Raw genomic sequence first — 23839 nt, 5'->3', positions numbered from 1 at the left:
TCCTGCTCTCTCGCACCTGCTCCCGCTGGCCCTGTGGTTGACGGAGGATCTGAGCCCAGCCAGCCCAGATATCAAAGTCAACACTGTTCTCCCCACTCCAGAAGCTGCCCCTGAGGTGTCAGAGGGAAGTTACTCAGGCTCCTAAGTGCTTCCTGAACCTCAAGGTGGCCTCAGCATTAAATCTCCCCCCACCGTGAGAAGCTGCCATCCAACATCCCAGCCAAAACACACACGCGCACACACACACACGGGGCAGTGTGGTATGGAGAGCAGAGAATCCTATTTTTATGAAAAGAATCAATAAACGATTTGCATCTTCCAACATTAAAGCCTGGAGCAGGTGGACCCAAGTTCTGGCCCTTCATCTTTAGAGCCTGGAGGATGCAAAACTCCACTCCCTCTGGTTCTCATGAATTCCTCCGGGAGGGTGTTCGTTGGATTCACGTGCTCTAGAAAGTCCATCCCTGGATCTAAAACGTAGATGTAGAGGGATCTAGAATGATTTTGGTTGGGGCTGGAGGGCTGGGCAGGGGAGGAAAATTCTCCAAGGCTAAAGGAAAGGAGGAGGTTCTACAGGCAACGTGTAACAGAGCCCTGCAGACTAGCGTCCAGCCCACTTCCCTGATAATTATGTCCTTCGGAGCCACCAGCCCAGGCTTGACATCAAAGACAGCCCAGAAGCACCAACTACAAGCACCAACTACAGTGAGTCTGGGGGAAGCTCACTGCCTCCACACAGGAGCCAGGTTAATCTTCGTCTCTCCTGTCTGAGCTGAGCTTCTAACTACCCCACACCCACTGCACCCAGCCTTATCCCAATGCCTCCCATATTCTTTCAGAGCTCTCCTGATCATCCATCATGCACCCACTGAACACTTGGTGAGCATTTGTCCTGGGGGTGCAAGGCGGTGCGTCAGGAGCCTAGGGATGTGTGCCCTAAAACAACCCAGGTGCCACCCTTGGGAAACTCAGTCTAGTGGGGGACACAGACTCTGTTACACAGAAATACATACACCTAAACAGGAATCGGCAATACAGAGAGGAGAACTCTCTTATCCCCCCAAGAATCATCATCATAGCTCCAGCCCATCCTCAGTGTGTGGCAGGCAGTGTTTGAAACATGTTGGGGCCTCTCCCGTTGCGGAGCACAGGCTCCGGACGTGCAGGCTCAGTGGCCATGGCTCACGGGCCCAGCCGCTCCGCAGCATGCGGGATCTTCCTGGCCCAGGGCACGAACCCCTGTCCCCTGCATCGGCAGGCGGACTCTCAACCACTGCGCCACCAGGGAAGTCCTCGTTTCATTTTTACTTGAACCCAATGAAGTAGGCCAATCATTACCCCTATTTTATTATCACTGGGGAAACTGAGGCACCAAGGAGGTAAAAGACTTGCCCAGAGGAGTGAGTTTCAAGCCCAGGCAGTCTGATCCTAGATTCTGGGCTCGTAATCAGTACACTTGACTTAGTTCTTCCCTACAAACCAGCATTGACTTTTTCGCTTTCCTGAAGCCAAGGCTCTCCTTGCCTGGAGCACACAGCCTCCCTTGTACTCAGAGTGACGCTTCATAGGATACATTTGTGCAGGTCCTGGGAGGTGGTCCTGCGCGGGAGTTCAGGACATAGGCAGAAAGAACAGACCTGGGTCCAGTCCTGCCCTCTGTGTGATAACATGTGTGACCCAGAAGTCCCTTCACTTTTTTGAGCCTCAGTTTCCTCTTCAGTAAAGTGGAAGGGGAAAAAAATACACTTATGGACTTTTTTGTGAGGATAAAATGAGGTCACATATGAAAGTTTCTTAGCCCAGTGCCTGGCATAGAGGAAACACTCAAAAATTTATTATTATTATCTTAATGAGTATACCTCTTGGTCCATAAACTCAGGCGTATAAGAAATATCACATGTCTTTATGTTCTTTACATCACCTTCCATGTGACTCTGTTGGAGAGACAGGACGTTCAGTCCCCATCATTGTTGGCGCATTCCCCAGGAACGTGCCAAGGTCCAGGGTCTCTCTGGTCCTCACCAGCCCGTTGTCCCTGCCTGCATGATCACTCTGGGTCTTGGGCTGTGCACCTCATGCCTCATTTGGACACAAGAACCCAGGCCTCAGTCCCAGACCCCAGGGAGCCACACACAGCCACCCCTCTGAGGTCCGACCGCTTCTTCCCGCCATACCCCCTGAGCTGCCTACAGCACCACCCTGCCTCTGGCATCCGATGGTCTGTCTGTGCACTGCCCTCAGAGGCTCTCCTACCCGGGCAGAACACCCATCCTAACCTTTCCTGTTTGCTCACAAAAGGCAGGAAGAGCAGGTGTCTTCAAGTAGCTTCTGATTCCTGTCCAACTACAAGCTCTGAGACCAGGAGATATAATGGCCTGGCCATCGGCTAGGGACTGAGAGAAGGAAAAAGTTCCAAGAGCAAAACACAAATTAATGTCTCAAAAAGAGTATCCTGCCACGTTGGCTGTCAAGGTGCTGAAGCATTAGTTTGTCTCCTATAGCTCTACCTTGGAACCACTCAAGGAGATTTAAAACAGCTAGTGCCCAGGTACTACTGCTAAAGATGCTGATTTGGGGTTGGGCCCAAGCTCTGGTGTTTTTCAAAGAGCTCCCCAGGGGTTCAGTTGTGTAGCAGGATTAAGAATCCCAGCTTTATAGGTTTCATGCATAGAAGTCTGTCTTCTCCAACTAACCTGAAGACCTTGAGCAACTAGAACCATTTCGTATGCCCAGCAATGGGCCATCAATGCTGGGGGGCACTCAGGGAGCATCTGGTCAAGTGCCTCCATTTTACAGAAAGGAAAACCAAGGTTCTTGATGGAGAAAGGAAGAAAAAGTGTCAGGGCTGCTGCAATGGGCAGGGATGCAGGGAGAAATGCTGGAGTGATGGGAAAACCCCACAGTTCTATAACTGGAGGCCTGGAGGTATTTTGAGGATCTGAGGTCCTCTCTTGAGATTTCCAGGCCTGTTTTCCTGTTGAAGGGACAACACTGCATAGGAACCAGCATTGAAGTGCCTGCAATCACGGCAGCTCTAATAAGGTGACCCTACAACATGGTGTTAACCTCTTTTTGCAACACCTGGCACCTCTAGCGTGAGGCCGGCTAGAATTCTGATGGAGCGTCTAGGCAGCCCATGAAATAAAAGTCCCACGCGCATGCTCACTCAAGTCTGGTCCTCCGAGAATCCCAGGAACACGGACCACACACCGGCCTCTTATCGCTCCTCTCCCCACAGTCTTTCACAGATAAGGTCCTTCCAGCCTTGCCTCCCATCTCTAAGGCCAAGGGCAATCAAATAGCTGGTGGCCAGGAAAGACAGTGATCCCGCTCCTTCGGGGCAGCACGACCACCCTGTGTCTGATGGGACCTTCACACACGCCGCAGAGGCCGCTGCCACATGGGTTTTCACCACCCACACGGAGACGCACCAAGCCGAGACCAAAGACACTTTTTTGCCAAAGCACCACCAGAACAATAAAAAACCACTTGCCAGGACCAACCTCAAGAGCTGGGTGAGCTCAACCACCAACTCAGTACCTCTGATTTTCCGCCCCCCTACCCCCCAGCATCCGGGCCTATGAGGCCCCGCGGTCCTCTCTTACCTGGGATGATGGCGACTGTGTCTTTCTCCCAGGACACAACGCTAACGTATTCCTGCACTGAAGAGGGGATGAGGCACTTGAAGACGGCCACGCTTCCACGCATCGACCTTTGATCCTCCACCCGAACGGTGTAGGGTTCCCTGAAAACTGCAGACAGGTTGCGGGGCGGAAAGAAGAGGGTGTCACAGACTTGACTAGGACACGGTGTGGGGGCCTGAGATAGCCACCTCTCAGCACCCCAGGCCGCACTTGCTTCACCTCTTCTCCCACCTCCCACTTGCCCCACCCGGAAGTTCCTGCAACTCCTTCCCACTCCACCAGACACCCACTCTCCCGCAGAAATACCCAGCCTCCCTCTACAGGACCGTAAATCCAACTTCTAGCCTTTCCAATTTTGGTGAGTTTTAACAAACTGCATTAGATTGTAAGGGCCTGGAGGGCGGCACCTATGCCCTGCAATGGGATTGTATTCAACGAGGGCATGTGTGGTTTCTAAGCAAAAGCGCCGGAATCCCTCTAATTAAACCACGCTTGATTTCCTACATGATTCCTGGGCCCAGGGTGGTAAGAGTTTGGGGCACAATGACCATCATTTGCCAAAAGTAAAACTGTGACACGTGATCTAAAAACAGATTTTTGTGCCACTTCAAGGTGAAAGGCAGCCTGGGAAAATGTAGTTGACATACAGAACTTTCTGCAGGGCTCAGTGGTTTATAAGAACAATGGGAGAGAATACTCGACACAGTGATGATCTCTGAAAACACCGAACCCCAGAGCCATGGGCGATTTCCAAGATTCTACAAGACAAAGCATGCTTGCTGGTTTCTCCCACCTCCTGACACCGCCTACAGCCTGACCGCCAGTCTTGCCCCAAGCTTCAGCAGATCCCTTCACCCACAGTGTGCAGTGGAGGCCTCCTGCCTCGATCGGTCCCAGGGCTGGTTTCTGGGGTGCTGTCACCTGCAGGTGCTCTACGTATCAGGTCCCATGGGTGGGCTGGACCAACCTTAGGGGTAGGGCCGAGGGGCCTGCTTCTGCCTCTCTCTGGTCCTCCTCCGCTTGGCCTTTCCCCGGGGTCCTCTCTGTCTTTCCACCTCTTCTCTGCCAAGCAGAGCTGGTGCAGCCAGAGCCCCGCTGCTTCCCGACCTTGTCCCTCTGCAGGCACCTGGGCTGTGTGCCCTCCTGCTCTCCCTGCCATGGTTGCCAGGGCAATGCTCAGGGCCCTGCAGCCCCTCCGGCTGTGCACCTGCAGTCCCTCTGGCTTCATCAAAAGCTTCTTAATTGGCTGTGTTTCCCATCAGGCCAGCCCTGCCCGTCCCTCCCCAGGTCTTTATTCTTTCCCTCCCTGTGTCGTGGCTGTGATGGGAAGAGACGCAGTTGAGGTGGAGGACGGAGGCATGGAAGGAGGCACTCCCAGCTCTGTGGGGCCGTGGTCCACCCTTTCGTGGGCTGGATATCGCACTGCCTGCAGATGCGGGGAGAGCAGAGGAGGCTAAGGGGAGGGAAGCAGGGGGGAGGGTGGGAAGGGCTGGGGTTTGGGTACACACCGCGGAGACAGTCCTCGAGTGCCTGCAGAGACCTATGGTTAGAAGCATCAAACAAGCAGGCCCTGTGTCCTCCTCTGAGCAGCAGTGTAACGCTGGCTGAGAGCTCGTGAACCTTCTGGAGCCTCGGTTTCCTCATGCGTAAAAGGAAACAATAACAGCAGCATGGAGAAGGCCTGGCACGTGGAAAGCACTACAGCAATGCAGCTGGTCATTACAGCCATGCCTCTGTCATTAACTGGCTACAGGTGCCCTTCGGGCAAGTGACTTAACCTTTATTTGACTTAGTTCCCTCCCTTGTAAGACACACCAGACAGGATTATTGTGAAAACTATATCCTAACCCAATAACAGGCAGGTATTAGGAAACAGAACATGGCTTGCCCTTAGCTCAATCCTCCAGGCTGTGGAGGCCAGAACTGGGCTCCATATCCCGGCCTCAGGGCTCCCAGTCCAGCACCTGGTGTCGTGTTAGGGGATTAGTGCTGTTCCTGAAAAGAGGATCCACGGGGAGCCCCAGAGGAGATATCTAAGTGGGTCCTCAGAGCTCACACTCCCACACCCCCCTCCCCCAACCAAACCAGTGGATGAAGACCAGCTCTTTAATTAAGAACTCCCACCCCACATCACCCCTACACACACCCATTCGCAGCTGCTTGGAACCTTCTATGTGTGAGAGGCTCTCCTGAGGCGGAAGGATCTTAACTCAACAGAGCGCTATCTCACTGAACCGTCACACGGAGTGATGAATGAAGTAGGTGCTGGCATCTGCTTTGCAGATGCGGAAACTGAGGCTCAGAAACGTGTGTCCTCTGCCTAAGGTAAGTGGCAAAGCTAAGATTCCAAAACACAACACAACTTTCCTTGAGGGCCTGACTCCTTGCCAGGACAGGAAGTCAGAGATATCGCAGGATCCATTGCTAGGCATGCAGGTTGGGGAGACTCCCCCGGAGCCGACTCTCCTCTGCGCAACACAATCGCCAGGAAAGATGGCGCGCCCAAGCCTTGGAGCCATCGCAGTGAGCTGGCTAGAACATTATCTATCCTCTCCCACTCAGAAAGCTCTTCTAAGGAAATCATTCCCCAAACTTCCATGCTTCATTACTATTCGAGGCACTTTATAACAGATTGGGACTCACCAGCATATCATGACAACCTAGTTAAGAGTAGCTCATCTAAGCCAGGCCCTCACCTCCAGACCTAACCCAGAGAAATGAGACTTTCTAGTTTCTGTAAAGAGAACAGCTGAGAAGCCCTCACTTCCTTGCTTCCATCACCTCTTCCCAAGACCACAATGCTTCTCTGCTAAGAGTTTTCCATCATGAATTTTACCTAAATGCCTATTCTCATGAGATATCTTATACTCAAATGTCCATCAACAGTGGAATGGATAAATAAAGTGCAGTATAGCCAAACGAGACTATACAGCAATGCGAATGAATGACATATAACTTCACACAGCAGTAGGGCTAAACCCCACCAACAACAGTGAGCGAAAGATTCAAGGGCATATGTGCTGTAGGACTCCATTTAGATAAAGTACAGAAACAGGCAAACATCTATCTTGTTAGAAGTCAGGACTGTGGTTTCCCCTAGGGTGGAGTGACTGTAAAAAGCATGAAGGCGCTTCTGAGGTGCTGATACCTTCACCTGGATATTAAACTTTGTGCAAATTCATCGAGCTATATACTCACAACATGTGCAGTTCTTTTATATACTCTCTTTCAATAAAGGGGTTTTTTTTTTTTTTTTAAAGAAACTCACTGAATTTTTCCATGAACTAAGTGCTAAAATGAGCACATTACTTAATATAAATGGGCCCTATCTCCTTGGACCGTCACACGTAGTGATGAACAAGGTGGGTGCTGGCATCTGCTTTGCAGATGCGGAAACTGAGGCTCAGAAAGGTGCGTTCTCCACCTAAGGACACACAGGAAGTGGCAGAGCTAAGATTCCAAAGAACAGCATGATTTTCCACGATGGGTCGCCTTGCCTTCTTCCACGCTACACACACATCCTCAAAACGACAGGCGCTGCTGGCTCCCCATTCCCACCCTGCAGGAGACCCGTGTCTGGTCCTTTACCTGCTTTGACGCGGATGTCGGGACTCCGGATCTTGCCGGCAGCATTCTCCGCGGTGCAGAAGTAGTCATTGTCGTGGATAAAGCTATTGAAGGCGGAGGGGGAGAAGGGGTAGAGCTGCAGCGTCCCGTTGGCGTGGACGTGCCGGATGTGCGGCACGTCGTAGATGTCGTCCCCCGTGGCCAGGTACCATCGAAGGGCCGCACTGGGGGAGCCCGCGGCCGGGCAGGGCACCACCACCCCCACGGAGCTGGAGAAGGTCACCTGCTGCAAGGAGTCATTTACAAAGTAGAGGCTGGTGCCGACATCTTCAGGGCGGGCTGCAGGGGAGGGGAGAGGCTGGTTAGCGCCTGCTAATGATACCCTCGTAGGCCCGGGAGGCTGCAACACCCACGTTCATTCATAAAACGTTCAAGCACCAGTCATTCAACAGCACTACTGAGCACTGACTGTACACCAGGCACTGGCAACGGTGAGGAAGAGACAGTTCCCACCCTGCATAAGCTTCCAGCCTAGCATAGGGATGGCAAAAGTTGAAACGTCTCATCCTCCATGCCAAGCCAGGTCCACGGAGAGAGGCGGCCACCTCTGCTATGGCGAAGGGTCCCAAGCCATAATCCACGTCCCCACACCCCAGCCGCCCATCAACACTTTAGGAGAGACACTGAAATTGCTTAGATAATGGGTATTTATTGAGTACCTATTATACTCAGGGAGGTTCACATCTGGTCCCTTGGTTCATCTGTACAACACTGAGAGGAGACAGTACTGCCTCTTTTTTATTGTTCCCTTTTGGAGGCTGAGCAAGTTATGTGATTTGCCTGAGATGACACAGCTAATAAGCTACAGGATTGAAATCTGAACACACTGCTCTAAAGAGGATCTTAGCACACTTTCTGTCACACCACAGCCGAAAGGTAAAAGGTCAGAGACCGTGCTCTATGAGGAAGGGCTACACGAAGCGGGGATGCTGGCCTGGACGAGAAAAGACTGCAGAGCCTTCTTCCCCTCTGGAGGTCGATTTGGAAAATGTGTTGCCCCAGAGGATGGGTTGCGGACTGGCGGCACCGTGGGTAGACCAATCCAAGCCTAGGGACTAGAGATACCCACCCCTGCAAGCCTAAAACCATCCCTGACACTGACCAACCATGGAATTCCCTTCCCCTCTCTGACCCTCTGCTCCTTCACTTGTAAAATGGAGGGAGGATACATGAGGCTGCAAAGACCCCGTGCATCTCTGACATGTTGCCATTGCAACACTCAGTCACATGGGCGAACATGCTCACGACCGCAGCTACCTGACAACATCAAGGCCGCCTGACAAGGAGGACAGCTGTCTGCAACTCTCATCCCAGCCCAGTGCCTCAGTCTTGCCTGCCCTCGTGGGAAGCAGCCCTGAATAGTGGAATCAGGGCCTTCCCTCCCTACCAAGGAGCCTGCCCCCTTAAGAAGGGTCACCTCTGAACAAGTGGAAGCAAACCCAGAGGAAGAGGGGGCCTGGTCCCAGGTCTCCAGCTGGAAGCCACTCCCTCTCCACCAGGAAGATCAAGGAGCAAACAAACCACTCTGCCGCTTGTTTAAAGAACGTTGCAGGGGACCCAACTTGACCTCAATTTCCACAACTTTATGGGGAGGGGAAGGGCCTGCATCTGACCATATTAATATTCTCGGCTTAACTCTGAGCCGAGCCTCCAGGGAGAATGTACCGGGCAGCTCACTGAAGAAGGCCATTAAGCCTCATTGGTCAGAGCAATTCACATCATCTCATAAAAAGCTGTGATGAAGCCATTAGCAGCAGTGCTGCAAAACACATCCATGGGCTCCTTGCTGGGGGGTCAGGGGCACCCTCTTAGCTGCAGATGCATTTGCCCTCCCTACCCGGCACTGCGCGCCCACAGCGGCTGCAGGGGGCGGAGGTGGAGCCGGGGCACGGTGGGCACCACAGCTTTCCCATCCACGTCCTCACGCTGCCTCCCCGGTGACAGTGTCGGTGCTGGCGGTGGAGAAGTTTGCTCTGTGGAAGAGGGGACCCCAGTGGGTCCCTTGGAAGCCTGCCCAACTCACAGGGACCAGAGTATTCCCCAAGGTCATGAAATCATGCCATTCTGCAAGAAAGCACACTGAGGCTTAGGAAGTTTCTCTTCGGATGCACACTCCCCAGGTTCCCAGGAGCCCGCTCACCTTCTGAAAGGCTTCTTGATTGACATTCAGTCAACAATTATTCGTCAAGCATCTTCTACATGCCAGGCACTGTTGTAAGCACTTTACTCGTATGACTTTTTTTTTTTTTTTTTTTTGCAGCACGCGGGCCTCTCAGTGTTGTGGCCTCTCCCGTCGCGGAGCACAGGCTCCGGACGCGCAGGCTCAGCGGCCATGGCTCACGGGCCCAGCCGCTCCACGGCATGTGGGATCCTCCCGGACCGGGGCACGAACCCGTGTCCCCTGCATCGGCACGCGGACTCTCAACCACTGCGCCACCAGGGAAGCCCTACTCGTATGACTTTTAATCCTCCCAACAACCCTGTGAGGGAGGTATTATTCTTATTCCAGTTCACAGATGAGGAAACTAACGCACTGAGAGATCAAAGACTTTCCCAAGACCACATGACCAGTAAGTGAGGGCTCTGGGACTCAGACTGAGGCAATCTGAGCCCGGAGTCTGCCCTTAGATGATTGTAACCACTGCAATAATAAAGAGGGGGTTTATACCTCCCTCAAACACCACCTGGCCTCCAACTTCCCTTTTCAGCTGGCCAAGAACAGGATGAATATATCCACACGCCTGTGCGCACACGCACACGCACACCCCCTGGGAGGGGCCCGTGTCGGACTCAACATTTCAGACAATGCTTAGCCTGTGGGCGCGGGGACATCACTCTGGGGTTCTGGGTACTTCCTGAGACAACCTAGTTAATCAGACACCCTCACTGTGGCAGTTTTATGGATTTTGGACGCCAAAATCCATCAAGGAACAGAAAGAGGCATAATGTAGACATTATGCCTGACAAATGGACTTAGGAAGCTGAGAAAGATCCCTGACAGACAGGAGCTCAGGAATTGTCTGATTCAAGGGGCAGCGTAAGAAAATATTTAAGGATCAGTATGAAGTAGCCCTCAGTGATGATAAGGCCAGCAGCAATACTACTAGCCAGGGGATATGGGGCTACATGTATATGTATAGCCGATTCACTCTGTTATAAAGCAGAAACTAACACACCATTGTAAAGCAATTACACTCCAATAAAGCTGTTTAAAAAAAAACAACTACTGCTAGCCACCATGGATTTCACTAACTACGGGCCAGGCTGGGTGCTAGACCTGTTACAGGTGTTCTCTCACTTCATCTCATGACTCTCTAGGGGATGCTATTATTATCATCCCATTGTACAGATAAGGAAATCGAGGCTCTGAAAAATTAACTAATTTACCCAAAGTAGCCCAGAGTGAAAGTATTAGAGCTGGGCCAGAGCCCGACTTTGCCTGCCTTCAGAGCCTGGGGGCGAAACTGCCCTTTTGGACGCACCACACCGAAGACAAAAGGAATCAAACCACAAACTCTGGTTTTCCAGGCTGGGTATCCCTCCCCATCCTTTCTTCCATCCCAAACCCACACTCAATACACACTCCTGGTCTTCTCTCCCGGCTGGAAATCCATCCCACCCTCCCTGCAGAGACAACCCCTGGGGACCAGGCTTCTCTCGGCTCCGGGCTCCTGGAAGGACTGTCAGCCACAGTAGCAGCAGCCTTCCTGCTCTCTGGGCCTCGGATCCTGCCAGGGCCAAGGACACGGGCTTCTCTGCAACTACAAATGGGTAGATGTAATTGATGAATTGACGGGGACTGTCCAGCCACCTGTCACGGCTGAAGAAACAGTGGATTTATAGCAAAAGGTGAGTAGCCTCATATTTCTCCCCCCGTGGTATGTGAGCTGCTGTCTTCTGGGTCTGGGGGAGCTGGGGAGGATTAGACACACCATTCATTTCAGCTTGTAGCTGTGACAGAACACTGCCATTATGAAACGTCACCCTCAGGTGTGAAACAATAGCATTTTGCCCTTACTTCAGGCTCATATCTTACCATCACAAGGCACCTGTCAGCCTGGAATGCAGAAGCCTTTAAATAAATATTAATTCAGCCTCACCCCACCTGCCGAGAGGAATAAGCAAATCCATAAAGGGGAAACTGAGGCACGAATCTCCTGAAATCTCTGCCATGTGCTAAGATGAAGGTTGGCACAGGGCACCAGTGAGTGGCTGCGGTAGCAATGGGTACGATCAGTCACCAGCCACGGAAGGGGTAGTAGCAGGGGTCTGGGGGCCTCACCCCCACCTCACGGAGTCTGGAGAGGCTTCAATGGTGGCAGCTTTCCCTCCTCAGGCTCCCGTTTGAACCTTCAGAGCAGTGACAAAGCCTCAGCCAGCTCTGAGGAGCACAGAAGCATGGGACAATAGTCAGAGACCCGGGACAAGTCTGACAGTGCTACCTTCCCTCCTGGGGCTCATTCCTGACCTGCTGTGTGACCTCAGGCAACCCACTTAGCCTTTCTGAGCCTCAACGTCCTCATTCACAAAAGGGGGACCTTACCTGTCCCCCAGGGCTGCTGAGCAGGCAAAACAGAACGTGAAAGTACTTGGTTCCCCGTAATGAGGATGCAGGACTAGGAGGGATGGGATTGTTATTCGCATCCCAGCGATTCCCCGAGGGGACCAGGGAGGCAAAAGTTACTGCAAAGCGTGACCAGGGTCCAGTCCCCCCCAACCCTGCAGTCCTGCACCCGAGGGTGACTCCTGCACCCTTGAATGCTCTCCTTTCCCAGGTCCTTCCTGACCCGAGGCCAGGAAAGACTTGTTCCTTCAGGAGATCTTTACCCAGCACAAGCTACATGCCCAGCAGGCCCCCAGGTGTGGTGGAAAGCATCAAAGGCCGGGGAAAATGGTCCCCACCATCCAGGAGCTTGCAAAGGAGATGGGGGCAGAAGAGGGTTAACCCACCGCCCAGGGCAGAGTTCGCAGAAGGGTTTATGGCCCTTTCTGTAATTTCATTTTGGCTCTACACCTACTCCCCTGGAGGCTTGGTGGCCTGGCTGATGGTACAGAGTTCTCAAAAGAAAGGAGGCTAACTCATTGAGCGCCTACTGTGTGCTACAAGGGCATCTCCTCACATAATCCTCACGCAGACGTCCGAGGTGGGCTCTGTGAGTCTCATCTTACAGGTGAGGTCAGAGAGGCTCATGGGGGGAGATTCTCCAAGATCGTACAGCCAGGAGGCCACCAGGCCAACATTCAAAGTCTGCCTGGCTCCCAAGCCAGAGTTTTTTCCAACACAAAGCTGAAGAGTTCAAAGTTTGGGGCCTTATGAGGATTTGCTTTCATTTCTTCTCTGGAAGCCAGTCCACATTTGGAAAGCAAATCTTTGGACAGGAAACTCCGACTTTCCCGACTTTCCCCTAAATCTCAGCCATCCCCCAGCTCTTTCTTCCCTCCGCAGACAGAACCAGACAGACTTACAGAGAGAAGGAGAGGAGGGAGAAACACTTCATAAATAAAGAGAGAGAGATCAGATCAACAGCAAAGCTTCTTCTGGTCAAAGGGGAAATGGATTTTTAATAGAAAATGGAAGTTATGGGCTTGGTTGTGATGTGACAGACGCCCAGACTTAAACCCCTTTAATCTTCTCCGCTGGTTAACATGGAGCACCACCCTGATGCCGTGTTTCATAAAACAGGCTCCAAATGGCTGGGAGATTAGAAGCGTAGAAATAGCACAGCAATATTTTTAAACCAGAAATCGCCCCCAGGCATTTGGGCTGCCCCAGGGTCACCCCTGAAACCTAAATATCCATCACATCAACTTGTCCGTCTGCCCTGCGCTGTCTGGCCATCGGGATTAGTTTGGCGAAGGAAACTCAACACCCACGCAGTCGACACCCAGGGGCCTCCCACCCCACCTGCCCGGGTTGGGATGGAGGTGTCTGGCCAACTGAGGCTTCCACCCAGGTGCACTTTGAATTATCCCCATGTCATCATGTCCAATCATCGTAAATGACAACCTGAGGGGACCGAAATGTTAACGCCTCACCACCTCCACAGGGAGAAATGAGTCACTTCTTCTCTTCCTTTACAATATTTAGTCTCATTCACTGGATCTTTCATCCAGGAGCATCTGCCAGTGCTGGAGTCCCTGCCAGCTGCACCCGCCCGAGAGAGGGCAAGAGCCTGCAAGGGGTATCCAGCCCTGGGCACGGGGAGCGTGGCTGGATGGTAGCAGCGGGGACGAGGGGCGGGCAGGGCTCCCCTGCAGGCCTATGAGCTCCCCGTCTTGGTCACCACTCTGTCCCCTGGGCCTAGCATAGCACTAGGCACTTAGCACAGTGGGTAAACGCCCAGACTCTGGTGCCAGGCTCCCCAGGCTTGAATCCTTGCTCTGCCCCTTACAAGCAGGGTAACTGCAGGCAAGATTACCTCGCCTCTCTACACCTTGGTTTCCTCATCTATAAAACGGGGGTGACTGTATCTACTTCAAGGGTTGTTAGATTGGATGAGTTCATATGTATGACAGTTTCCGGCATATATAAGTGGCAGAGGTAACCACCTAAGTATTCATTGCTGTGGTTATAAATATTATCATGATAGCAGATAGGCAGGAAGTACATCCCACAACAAATACCTCTCCCCAGTGATGATGATGGCAACTTCAGACAGTTTTCAAACATTACTATGCATGAGAGCCACCTGGAGACCTTGTTAAACATGCACGTCCTTAGATACCAGATTCACTGAGTCTGTCGTAGGGCCAGGGAACTCTGTTTCTGAGGCAGGTGGTCCTCTGTCTACACTCAGAGTAATGCTCCACAGGAAAAAGGTTTGCCATACCGGACTTCAACCCACTCTCCCAACAACAGACCATTCTCATGGGCTTGGCTGACAGAACCTCAGCACCTCATTAAGTAACTTAATTTGGTGATCGAGTTAATGAAAGAATAATGGTGTGATCAATAAACAGAGCATTGCCACAGCTACACGGCTCCCGGGCCGCACACAGAGCTGTGGTTGTTTTAACGCAGATGTGAGGTTTCTCAGATTAATTTGCAAGGTTGATTACTCCGCTGCATCTCCACACAAAGGTTTTCATAAAAGAGATGTATTATTATTTGTCTTCACTCTGTTCTTATTCCATAGTTGGAAAAACCGGGTCCAGAGAGGATCAGCCAGTGGGGTCTCAGGTCAACCACCATGTCCATCCAAAACTCAGGTGAGGACCAGGGAGACGGGGTCTGGCCCCTCCATCGGAAAACCCCGTTATGGTGTGTTCACACCTTGGAGACAATCGGAGTCTAGATTCTGAGGAGGGGAAGGGCCGGTCTCCCCAGACAGCATCTGAGCATTTACAGGCAGCCAGAACTGGTTGTGCAGCTGGGACAAGCCCCAGACCTTCTGTCCCCAAACCTGGCACACTTGCTTTACCTCTACCCTCACCATCATCATGGCCACCATTTCTTTTCAGCACTAATTGTGTGCCAGGCGCTGTGAGAAGCCCTTTCCTTACATTACAGTGCATTTAATCCTTATGAGTACCCTCTAATGTAGCTACTGCCCAAGACCCCATTTTACAGATAAGAAAACAGGATCTTCAAGAGATCAAGTAATTTCCTAGGTGGCACAGCCAGGGCTGACAGAGCAGCATTTGAAACCCAGGCCTCCCTTACTCCGGCTGTGTTTCTCAACGGGAGCGCTACATTCTACTCTCAGAGTGTCTCCGAGCTGTGATCATCCTATTAGGTGGGTTTCTGATGAAAGAGAGCCATTTGGGGAACGACGATTCTGAATTATTTGGGACTGCCCCAGGCGTCAGACACTTCATCCCTAATCATCCCTCCCTGCCCTCCACTATATCCTCCTTACTCTAGTGAGTAAAATAACCAAAAAGTATCCCCCCGGTTTCCAAACAGCCCTAAGGAAACAGTACCAGCCCAATGAGAAGCACTGCTCCAGTGCCCAAGTGGTCACCTCTGTCCATCAGAAACGGGTTTTCTTTTTCTTTTTTCTTAAGATTCTTAGCACAAACATAGTTCCTGTAACCAGCAACCAGAAACCTCTGAGATCCGGTAAAGATCAGTCATCCTTCAACCTACAAGGCCCCTCACCATCAGCTCCAGGAGAAGTTATGAGCAACAGCTGACAGTCAAACAGACTCTTTAATCTTCCAGCCCCTTCTAGACAGGGCCTGTCAAAGGAACGCCCCTTATGGCCAGAAAGGTCTTTCCTGGGAGTCGGCTCAGACAGCACAGTTGTCCCCAGAGATTCCTAGATTTAGACTGTTCACACTGGAGGGACTTAAGAGATTATTTTGTTCAATCTCCTCCATTTACAGATGGGGAGAGTGAGGCCTGGAGAGTCATTTGCCCCAGGTGCACAGCTGGCCAGCGTCCTGGCTGGGACCAGACCCCCGTCTCCACCGCTCTTGCAACTCTGGCCGCTCCACTTTCAGATCCCAGCAACCCAGGCACGGAGGGCATCATGGAGAAAGGGAATGATGTCATAGGAGGGAGCATTAGAGGGACCAGGGCTGCTGGCTGCCCAGAGGAGAGGGCTCAGGTGGGCAGTTCATCTGTCTACAAGTAGTCAAAGTGTCATCAGGTAGAAGAGGGTTTCACCTGGATTTATGTGGCCTAAAAGGTAGGAGCAGAGCCAGTGAGTAGAAGGTACAGGACCAAGAAAGTGGCTGACTGTAAGGGTGAGAGCTGTAATAGCTCTCTGGCCAGGAATGGCCTCCTTGAAAGGAAGGAGTTTCCAGTGGCTGGAAGTGCTGGAGCAGAGGAAGAACAACGCTGGTGGGACAGTGCAGAGGGGATCAGACAGCTGATTGGGGGACGGATTCCATGTCCCTGAAGGTGCCTTCCAACCTGGAAGATTTTGACCCATGGCTGTCACACCCCCAGAGCAGGTCCCCCACTCACCTTCTCCCCCATGGCTCTGGGAAGCCACCCTAGATACAGGGTGTCCATGACCCTGAGTCAGCTGGGTTCTCAGGGCCTGGATTCCAGTAATCGCTGTGACCTCAAACAAGGTGACCCAAGGTGGGACCCTGTGCCTACTCCCCTTCCCACAAAAAAAACTGTGGAGTCCCAGCAGGGAGAACACCCTCAGGGGCGTGTCCAGAGGATTATGGACTAAACTCACATCTAAGGACCTGGGGAGGGAGCAGAGGTAAGCTCCTCCCACTGCCCCCAGGCACTGGGGCCACAGGGAATCTGCCAGATCTACTCCATGAAGACGTTGGCAGCCTGGCTTTGTCTCATCACTGTTCCCCATGTGGATGAAAAGCAAAGGCTAGGAAAATTCTCCATGTGTGAGGCCCAGGGAGGGGGAGACAGCCACACACAGCTGTGAGACCTTCGTTGTTCCTGTATCACGAGATGACAGTAATTATACCTCATTTCAGCAGAGCATTTATAAGGCTAAAACTGATTTGCTGTGGCTTTTACATGTGTGTGTTTATATGTTGCCCTCTTCAGTTTACAAAGCATTGTCACACGCTATACCATTGTATGGCCTTCACCCTTTTTGTGCATATGCAATAGCAATCGCTCTGGGGGACAGCCAGGACTGGAGTTATTTTGCCCATTTTACAGATTGGGAAATAGAGGCACATGAACTATTAGGTAATGTGCCTATATTAGACAGCTGAGCTTTGTTTTCTAGGTCTATGGACAATGCTTCTTCACACTCACACACACACGCACACACACGGAGTTTAATGGAGATGCAACTTGCCTTTGAATAACTGTTCTTAATGAAGACGGTGACCTTGGAAACTGTCAGTGCAAACAGCGTGTAGAGCAAGGGCATGGGGAAGTGGGGCAGGGGGTGGCTGAACGGATGAGGGGATAGCAGCTGGATGACAGGGGTGGTGCCCAAGGCTAATGCTGTTCATGCGAAAGCAGCACAGGACAAACAGCTGTTAAACAGGGCACACAGGCTGCTGTGCTACAGCCCCGCACCCCGCCACTCATGGGACCCACAGGCCACAACCTGCCATGAGCAGCAACTGACCTCTGGGTCATATGCTGCTTCCCTGGGTCATATGGCTGACTGGGTTACGGAGGGAGGAGTGGTCCAGGGATCCCCAAGGTCAGGGGCTGTCAAGGGTGTTCTCTATACATGAAACTACCTGAAAAACAGCAAAGTTCATCCTAGCAGGGAAAGACAGAAATCCATCCAGCTACAAGGTATGGGGGCTCACCCTGGGCAGCCCACGTACATAGGCTTATGGCATTAAATCAGTTCTTACTGTGTCCAGTCATGGTAGAGATTTATCAACCAACCCCAGCCTTCCTTTGGTAGGTATGAGACTGGCCTTTGCCTCACCCTCAAATCCAAATCTGGAGCCAACCTGTGCCCTCACCTTTTCTACAACCGCCACCAGCTGTGGCTGGGGAAAGGGAGCGTGCTGGATGCTCCCGCCCCAGCCCACCCCAGGGACACCCAGGTGGCTGCATGGCCTCAGCTATCTGGCTGAGGATGGGTCCTGCAGGCTACCCAGCTGACAGGTGATAGGAGGAAGCTATGATGTCCCCTGCCCTGGCCACCATTCAGCCTCTCTTACTGCTACAAAGTCTAAGTCAGTTGGCTTGGCCAAAACTGTGCCTCATTAGTACAACCATTCGGGACAGAAGCAGATGCTCTGCTTTGGGGGGGGAAGCAGAAAAAAGAAGAGGTCTAAGGTTTACTGAAAATGAGTTATATGCTAGGTACTTCATATGCATTATCTCCTTTAATCCCATTTCATAGCTGGAGAAAGGGAGGTTCAGAGAGGACCAAGGTTACATACTAAGTGCAGAGCCAGGATGCAAATGAAGGGTTTGCCTTGACTCCGAATACCCACTGCACCATCGAATTGCAATCTTTTTTATTTTTCTTCACAATTCTAGTATATAAAATGCTCTGGTTGGAAGAACTGGGGGAGGAGGGCTTGAAGCTCTGCCCACTGGCCCTCTCCCTCTCTCCCTCCGGCCATCCCCCGAGGCTCTACCCAACACCTTAGGGTTCCACCCCCACCTCCTTCAGAAACCTCTGTGGGCTCTGGTGGACCAGGGCTCTCCCAGATCATTAGATGTGCAGAAAAACACTCTGAGAGGCCTTGGAGTTGCACCTGCCAGGGTGGGATTTGCCCAGGGCCCCGGAAATGCAGACAGAATCATTCCCGAAGCCACCCCACCCCCACTGTGGGCATCCCAGCTGGCTCTCTGGGAAGCAGCACTCCAGCTGCCCTGAACTGTGTGCTCTTCAAGTATTACTCCCAACTCTTTATACACCCAGCGTCTGACCACAGTGCCTGCCTTTCACCGCGCCCCCACCACTGCATGTGACAGAAGGCGTCTTAGCAATGGTAGAAGGAGCCGCTGGGGGCTCTTCCCCTCAGAGGCCACAACCCCCTCCCCAAGCTGGGCACCGACAAGCCAGCGGGGTGAAAGAGCATTTTGCCTCACTTGATACCCTCTTCCCATCATTTGCTGCCTCTCCACCCACTGAGCACAGCCCTAAGCATCCTCCATTCTGGGGGTGCACTCACCAGAAAACAAATGTTGGCCCTGGATCCCCAAAGCAGGTGTGCCCCTCTCTTCTTCCTGCACTACAAGAGGCACAACCCACACCCAAAGTTTGGTCTGCCTTCGGGTGTCTCTGCCACCGGTCACCCATCCCACCCCAGTTGCAAGCTCGGGGGCTGCCTTGCCAGAAGAAAAACTCAGTGCTGAGCCCCTGTAGGCCTAGAACTCAGAGGCGAGAGAGAAGCACTACCCAGAACATCATCCTTCTCCCCACTCTTGCCCCACCCCCATTCCACAGAAGGAAAAGCCACTGCCTGGCTGCAGCTGAGGCTGAGATCAAGATGCGGCTACTCACAGAGGGTGAGGAGGCTCTTGGCCTGGCTAGGTGAGCATGCAAATCGGTATGCAAATTATATGCAAATCCAGGGCCTGCCCTTGGGTTCCTGGCACCCTGTCATGTCTGCTGCCTGTGGCTCACCCCATTCATGCACCTGGGTGCTGGTTAGAATCTACTGAGCTAGGGGCTGAGAAAGCACTTCGGAAGCTGGGGGCGTTTCCTTTTGACTGCTTCCAATGCCCCCAAGAAACACCTCCTCCAAGATCACGTGGGAGGGAAGAATCTCCCAGCTTGGTACCCATACCCCCCAAAAAAGCTCTCTGAACATCCACCCTCCCTTCAACTCATCCACAAATAAAATCGTCCTTCATCAAGCTGAGCAGGGGACCAAGCAAGTCACAAGGGTGGAATTCCTGAAGACCCGGAGAAGGTAAGGGGGACTGGAGGTCTGCACCCCTCTGACAAAAGCCAACAACCCATGAGGTGCCCTGTGCAGACAACCACCCTGTGCCTGGGGGGGGGGTGCGCAAGCATCGCTGGGCCAACCCCACCCTCCATCCCTGCCATTTGCTTGCCCACCTTCTCTCGATTCCTCAATCTGAGAAAAATAAGCCTATTCAGCCAGTCTACCGGGATCTGCTCAACTTAAGCGCTGCCTTTGGGTCAACTGCTTACTTGCTTTTTGTTTCTAATTGAGCTCCCCAGTCTGCTGCAGAAATATATTCAAGGCAGCCGACTTTGATGCCCAGAAATACGAAGCATCTGAAAGGTTTGTCGGGCATCAAGGCAATCCCATTCTCCCCCATGTTATCCTAGCACCCAGGGCCTCTCTGCCTACCTACCCCCTCCCCAACGTTCACTGGTCTTTCACCTCCTTCCCCTAAGTTGTGTTTGCCATTTCGAGATTTAAAAAACACATTCCCTGAGTGCCCACCCCCCTTTTAATTAGACTCTGAACAGAGTGTTAGAGATTTTCTTAATGGCTCGTCGAAGGCTTTTAGTTTGGTCTTCTCTAGAGAGAAGAACCATGAGTCCCCATCCGAGAGGCTGGGGGGGAAATGAAAAAATCAATGCACCCCATTATTTTGGCTTTTAGAAAACAGGAATTTTAGTGCCGGGGAAGCTTGCTCTTTTACACAGTAAAAATGCAATTGCAGGCAACACAGATGCTGGCACGCTGGATGGAACAACGGAGAGAGCCTCGCTGGGGTTCCTCTGGCTGCCCGAACCTGGATTTGTTTTGGCAATAATAAGGCAGTTATTGAAGACTCGACAACCGATTATTAAAACACCTTCCCAGTTTAGTTCTGGGGAATCAGTCTGAGCTCAGGCTTCATCAAAAAAAAAAAAAAAGGTATTTCGAGAGGAATGGAAAGAACAGACGCTTAAAACACATTCAATAACTGCTTAATTCCATCCAGAGGACGCTCCATCTCATCTTGTTTTCTCCTCCCTCTCTCTCTGCCTCCTCCCCCTCCTCACAGATGGACGTACAAATTATTGCATAGAGGATATTGTTTTCTGTAACAGCCTCGAACATTCACATTTACATTTTCCTTGGTGCCGCGGGGGTGACAGGCAACGGGAGAGAAAAATACACCAAACCCCATCTTCGCTGCTCTCACCACATCAACATCCTCCCCCAGCCGCCTCCGCCACCACCACGCCACCCCAAGCAGAACAGGCCCCGGGGACCAGCCTGGCACCTAAGACCCAATTAAGGCACGAAGGAAAAGAAAGGCCTGTCTGGCAAGTCGCCCTGGCGCCCAGCACAGATGCTGGAGCCTCTGAATGGCAGGGGCGCGGGAGCTCTGCAGACCCAAAGGCCACTTAGGTGCCGCCTCACCTGGCACCTCCAGCCTCCCGCAGGCCCAAGGCCAGAGCTACTTGCTTCTCCTGTTGGAGAGGATTTTGCCCCTCGGGCCGTCCTGCCGCCTTCTGGGCCTTTCTCCAACCCCATCCCCATCTGCCCCTTCCCTATCAAATAGCTTGGGCTTCATTTATTAATGGCCGGCTTCTGGAAGGGGGAGGGGAGAGTCCATCAGGTATTTGCTAGGGGGCCTCGACTCCCGGGGAATGGGCTGCTCTGGAAGAGGTCTCCGGAAAGGGGGTGGGAGGTGTGTGTGGACACGGCTGGGCAAGAGTGTGGGAGCAGCTCCAGCCTGTGCTATCTCGCCCGACAAAATGGAAAGGGGTGGCCGGTGGAGAGGGAACTAGCCAGAGAGAAAGCTGCCTCTCCTCACCTTATGTATTTTTAATATTAATGTAATTAAAGCTGCGAGCCGAGCCAGCCTGCGGGGCGGAGGGAAGCAGGAAGAGCCTGGGGAGAGGGAGACTGCGGGTGGGGGGCCCGGGGGAACAGGAGGCAGGCTGCTTGTTCCGCGGACGGACGGGGTATAAGAGGGTGCTGTGCGGGGTCAAGGGGTTAATCAACCTAGACCAGCCTTGGTGTGTCACCCCGTGGACCCCGTTGGGTCAGAGAAACTCAACTACTTTGTCCACGATTCAGGGGCCAGCCCTCGCCCCGCACCTCAGCAGCATCTTGGCCTTCATTCTGGCTTTGACCGGGCGGTACTTACAAATGAAATAGGGTCACCCTCCTCCCCCAAAGCCACGAGATACTGCAGTCAGCTCCGGCAGGTTGCAGACTCCAGACCCCTGGGGCGTCGGCAAAGAAGGACCGGACCCGTCCGGGAGCGCCAACCCTCTGCTGGATTGCCCTTCCCCCATCGCCTAGGGGTCAAGAGTTGCAGCTGGGCCAGGGCACCCGCCTGGGCAAAGGGGGTTGAGGCCGTCCCCCAGGGCGCGAAGGAGAAAAGTTAGAGGGCTGCACAGGTAAAGCTGAGCTCGTAAGAGCGTGTGTGCTTCTCAGCGCAAGGGCGCCGAGTTCGGCCGCCTCATCTCCCGCCATCTGTGCGCCCGGGGGCACGTCCTCTGCGATCGCCTGGAAGCCCGACAGCCGGGGACTGCCTGATCCCGACTCGGTGCCCAGGTGATTCTGGTTGGAAATGTCTGACCGCTTCCAACCCCCAATCCCGGCTACCTCGAGGATCAGGTGCGCAGCGCTCCAGCAGCAGGCCTGGACATGCCTGACACCTGGACCCACCCTTAGCAACGCCTTCTCTCCGGGGAAAGCGACACGCGCCCACCCCCAACCCAAGATTCGTCCCCATGTCCGCTGACCAGGAGCCGAAGCGCAGACTCTCGCACCTTGGGGCGCGCTGCCCGAGGTGGCCAGGCGGCGCAGCCAAGCCGGGGCTAGTGCCCGGGGCAATGGGGCTGGACGAAGGCGACCTCTAGGTTTGGAGAAGAAACTTGCTATTATAGGGAGCCCAGGTCTCGGGACCCGCGGCTCTCCCCGCCCTGCATCCAGCCAGGGCGCGGATAAGAGCGGTGCAGTGCGATGCAGGGGGTCCGGGGCGGCGGAGGGGCGCGCGGTGGCAGAGAGGGAGTAAGCCGCGGCCCGGTTCCGCCAGCACTCCCAGGTGAACAGTCACGGCCTAAGGAACCCTCGACTCGGAGGGCACCCCGGGGTCCCAGCGCCACCCAGCCGCAGGCAGCGGACAAGGGGCTGGGGGAAGCGTCCGGGCAGAACGGCGGCCCGGCAACGAGCGGGGAGATGAGGGGCTGTCTCACCACCTCCCCGCCGGGCGCGCCCCAAAAAGGCAGGCGCGGGTAGCTGGCGGGGCGGTCCAGGGCGGACTCTTACCTGGCCGCTCCCCGGGTGCCTGCCCCTCCCCCGCTGCGCCCCATCCAGGGCCCCGCGCCGGGGTCCGTCCCCCCACCCACCCACCCCCCGCCCCGGGCACCTGGAGCCCGCCGGGCACTCCGCCTCGCCGCCAGCCTCGCGCACCGCGGCCCCGCCGCCTCCGCCGCCCTGCCGCCCGCGCGGGTCTCACCTTTGTGTAAAGAGTCCAGGAGCAGGAGGAAAGTTACCAGCCACATGCCATAAAGAGGCCCTATTCTCCGGGGAGGTGGTCCTGTGGCCGGCCGTGCGGCAGCGCCTCTCCCCCGCTCAGCGCGCTCCCAGCCGCCCGCACTCCGCGCCCCGCTCTCTCTGCTCCTCAGCCCAGCGCTCGGCGGCGGCGGCGGCGGCGGCGGCTCCTCCCTCCTCGGCTCCCTGGCTCCTGTCATCCGCGGGGCTGGGCTAGGCGCCGCTCTCCCCGCCCCCCCGCCCCCCCCTCTCGCGGCACCCCGGCCGGGGAGCGCCGCGCGAGCCCCGAGCCCACACGGCCCCCAGCCCCACAAGCCCAGGCACAGGGGCGGCGGGGGCCCGGACCGTACGGCCCGGACCAGTGTTCGCCGTCTGAGAGGCGAGGGGTCCCCGCCACCCACCGGCTCCGAGCCTGCGGTCGCACACAGGCGTGTGTCATACATGTGCCAAGAGACCGCCCTGCTCGGGCCAAGGGCGCCCCGTGTCTCCTGGCCCAGTCACCTGGGGCCAAGGCAGCCTGCCTCTTTCCGACTCAGTTTACCCCCTGGGTTGGGGGAGCATGGATGCTGGGAGTAAAAGCCAGACTGAGACCCTTTGGTGCCGGCCCGGGTTACTCCCCACCTCCAAGCTGAAAGCTGCCTGCCCTTCCAAGCCCCAGTTGCCTGTGCAAGCCTGCCTCGTGGGAAGCCCCGCTGAAGCCCGCCACCCCACCACTCTGCGGGGATTCTCCTCACACTGGGCACATTGTGATTACTCAGACATTATTGTCAATAAATAGTTTAGTGTCAGCT

The 23839-nt window shown here is 54.0% G+C and overlaps 1 protein-coding gene across 1 annotated transcript in view; it reads right to left on the bottom strand.

Moving 5' to 3' along the window:
- DSCAML1 (DS cell adhesion molecule like 1) overlaps positions 1-23250 on the bottom strand; it is a 342693-nt gene extending 319443 nt beyond the window's left edge. The window contains exons 1-3 of the mRNA XM_029209546.1: positions 23014-23250; positions 7233-7550; positions 3606-3752 (exon numbers count right to left, since the gene is read on the bottom strand). Coding sequence (XP_029065379.1) covers positions 3606-3752; positions 7233-7550; positions 23014-23248 — 700 coding nt within the window. The 5' untranslated portion in view covers positions 23249-23250. The remainder of the gene's footprint in view (positions 1-3605; positions 3753-7232; positions 7551-23013) is intronic.
- Positions 23251-23839: the final 589 nt, after the last annotated feature.

This window comes from Monodon monoceros, unplaced genomic scaffold (assembly GCF_005190385.1).
Source record: "Monodon monoceros isolate NGI ecotype Baffin Bay Population unplaced genomic scaffold, NGI_Narwhal_1 Super_Scaffold_7, whole genome shotgun sequence".
Classification (NCBI taxonomy): domain Eukaryota; kingdom Metazoa; phylum Chordata; class Mammalia; order Artiodactyla; family Monodontidae; genus Monodon; species Monodon monoceros.
This window is presented reverse-complemented; position numbering and strand designations above follow the sequence as displayed.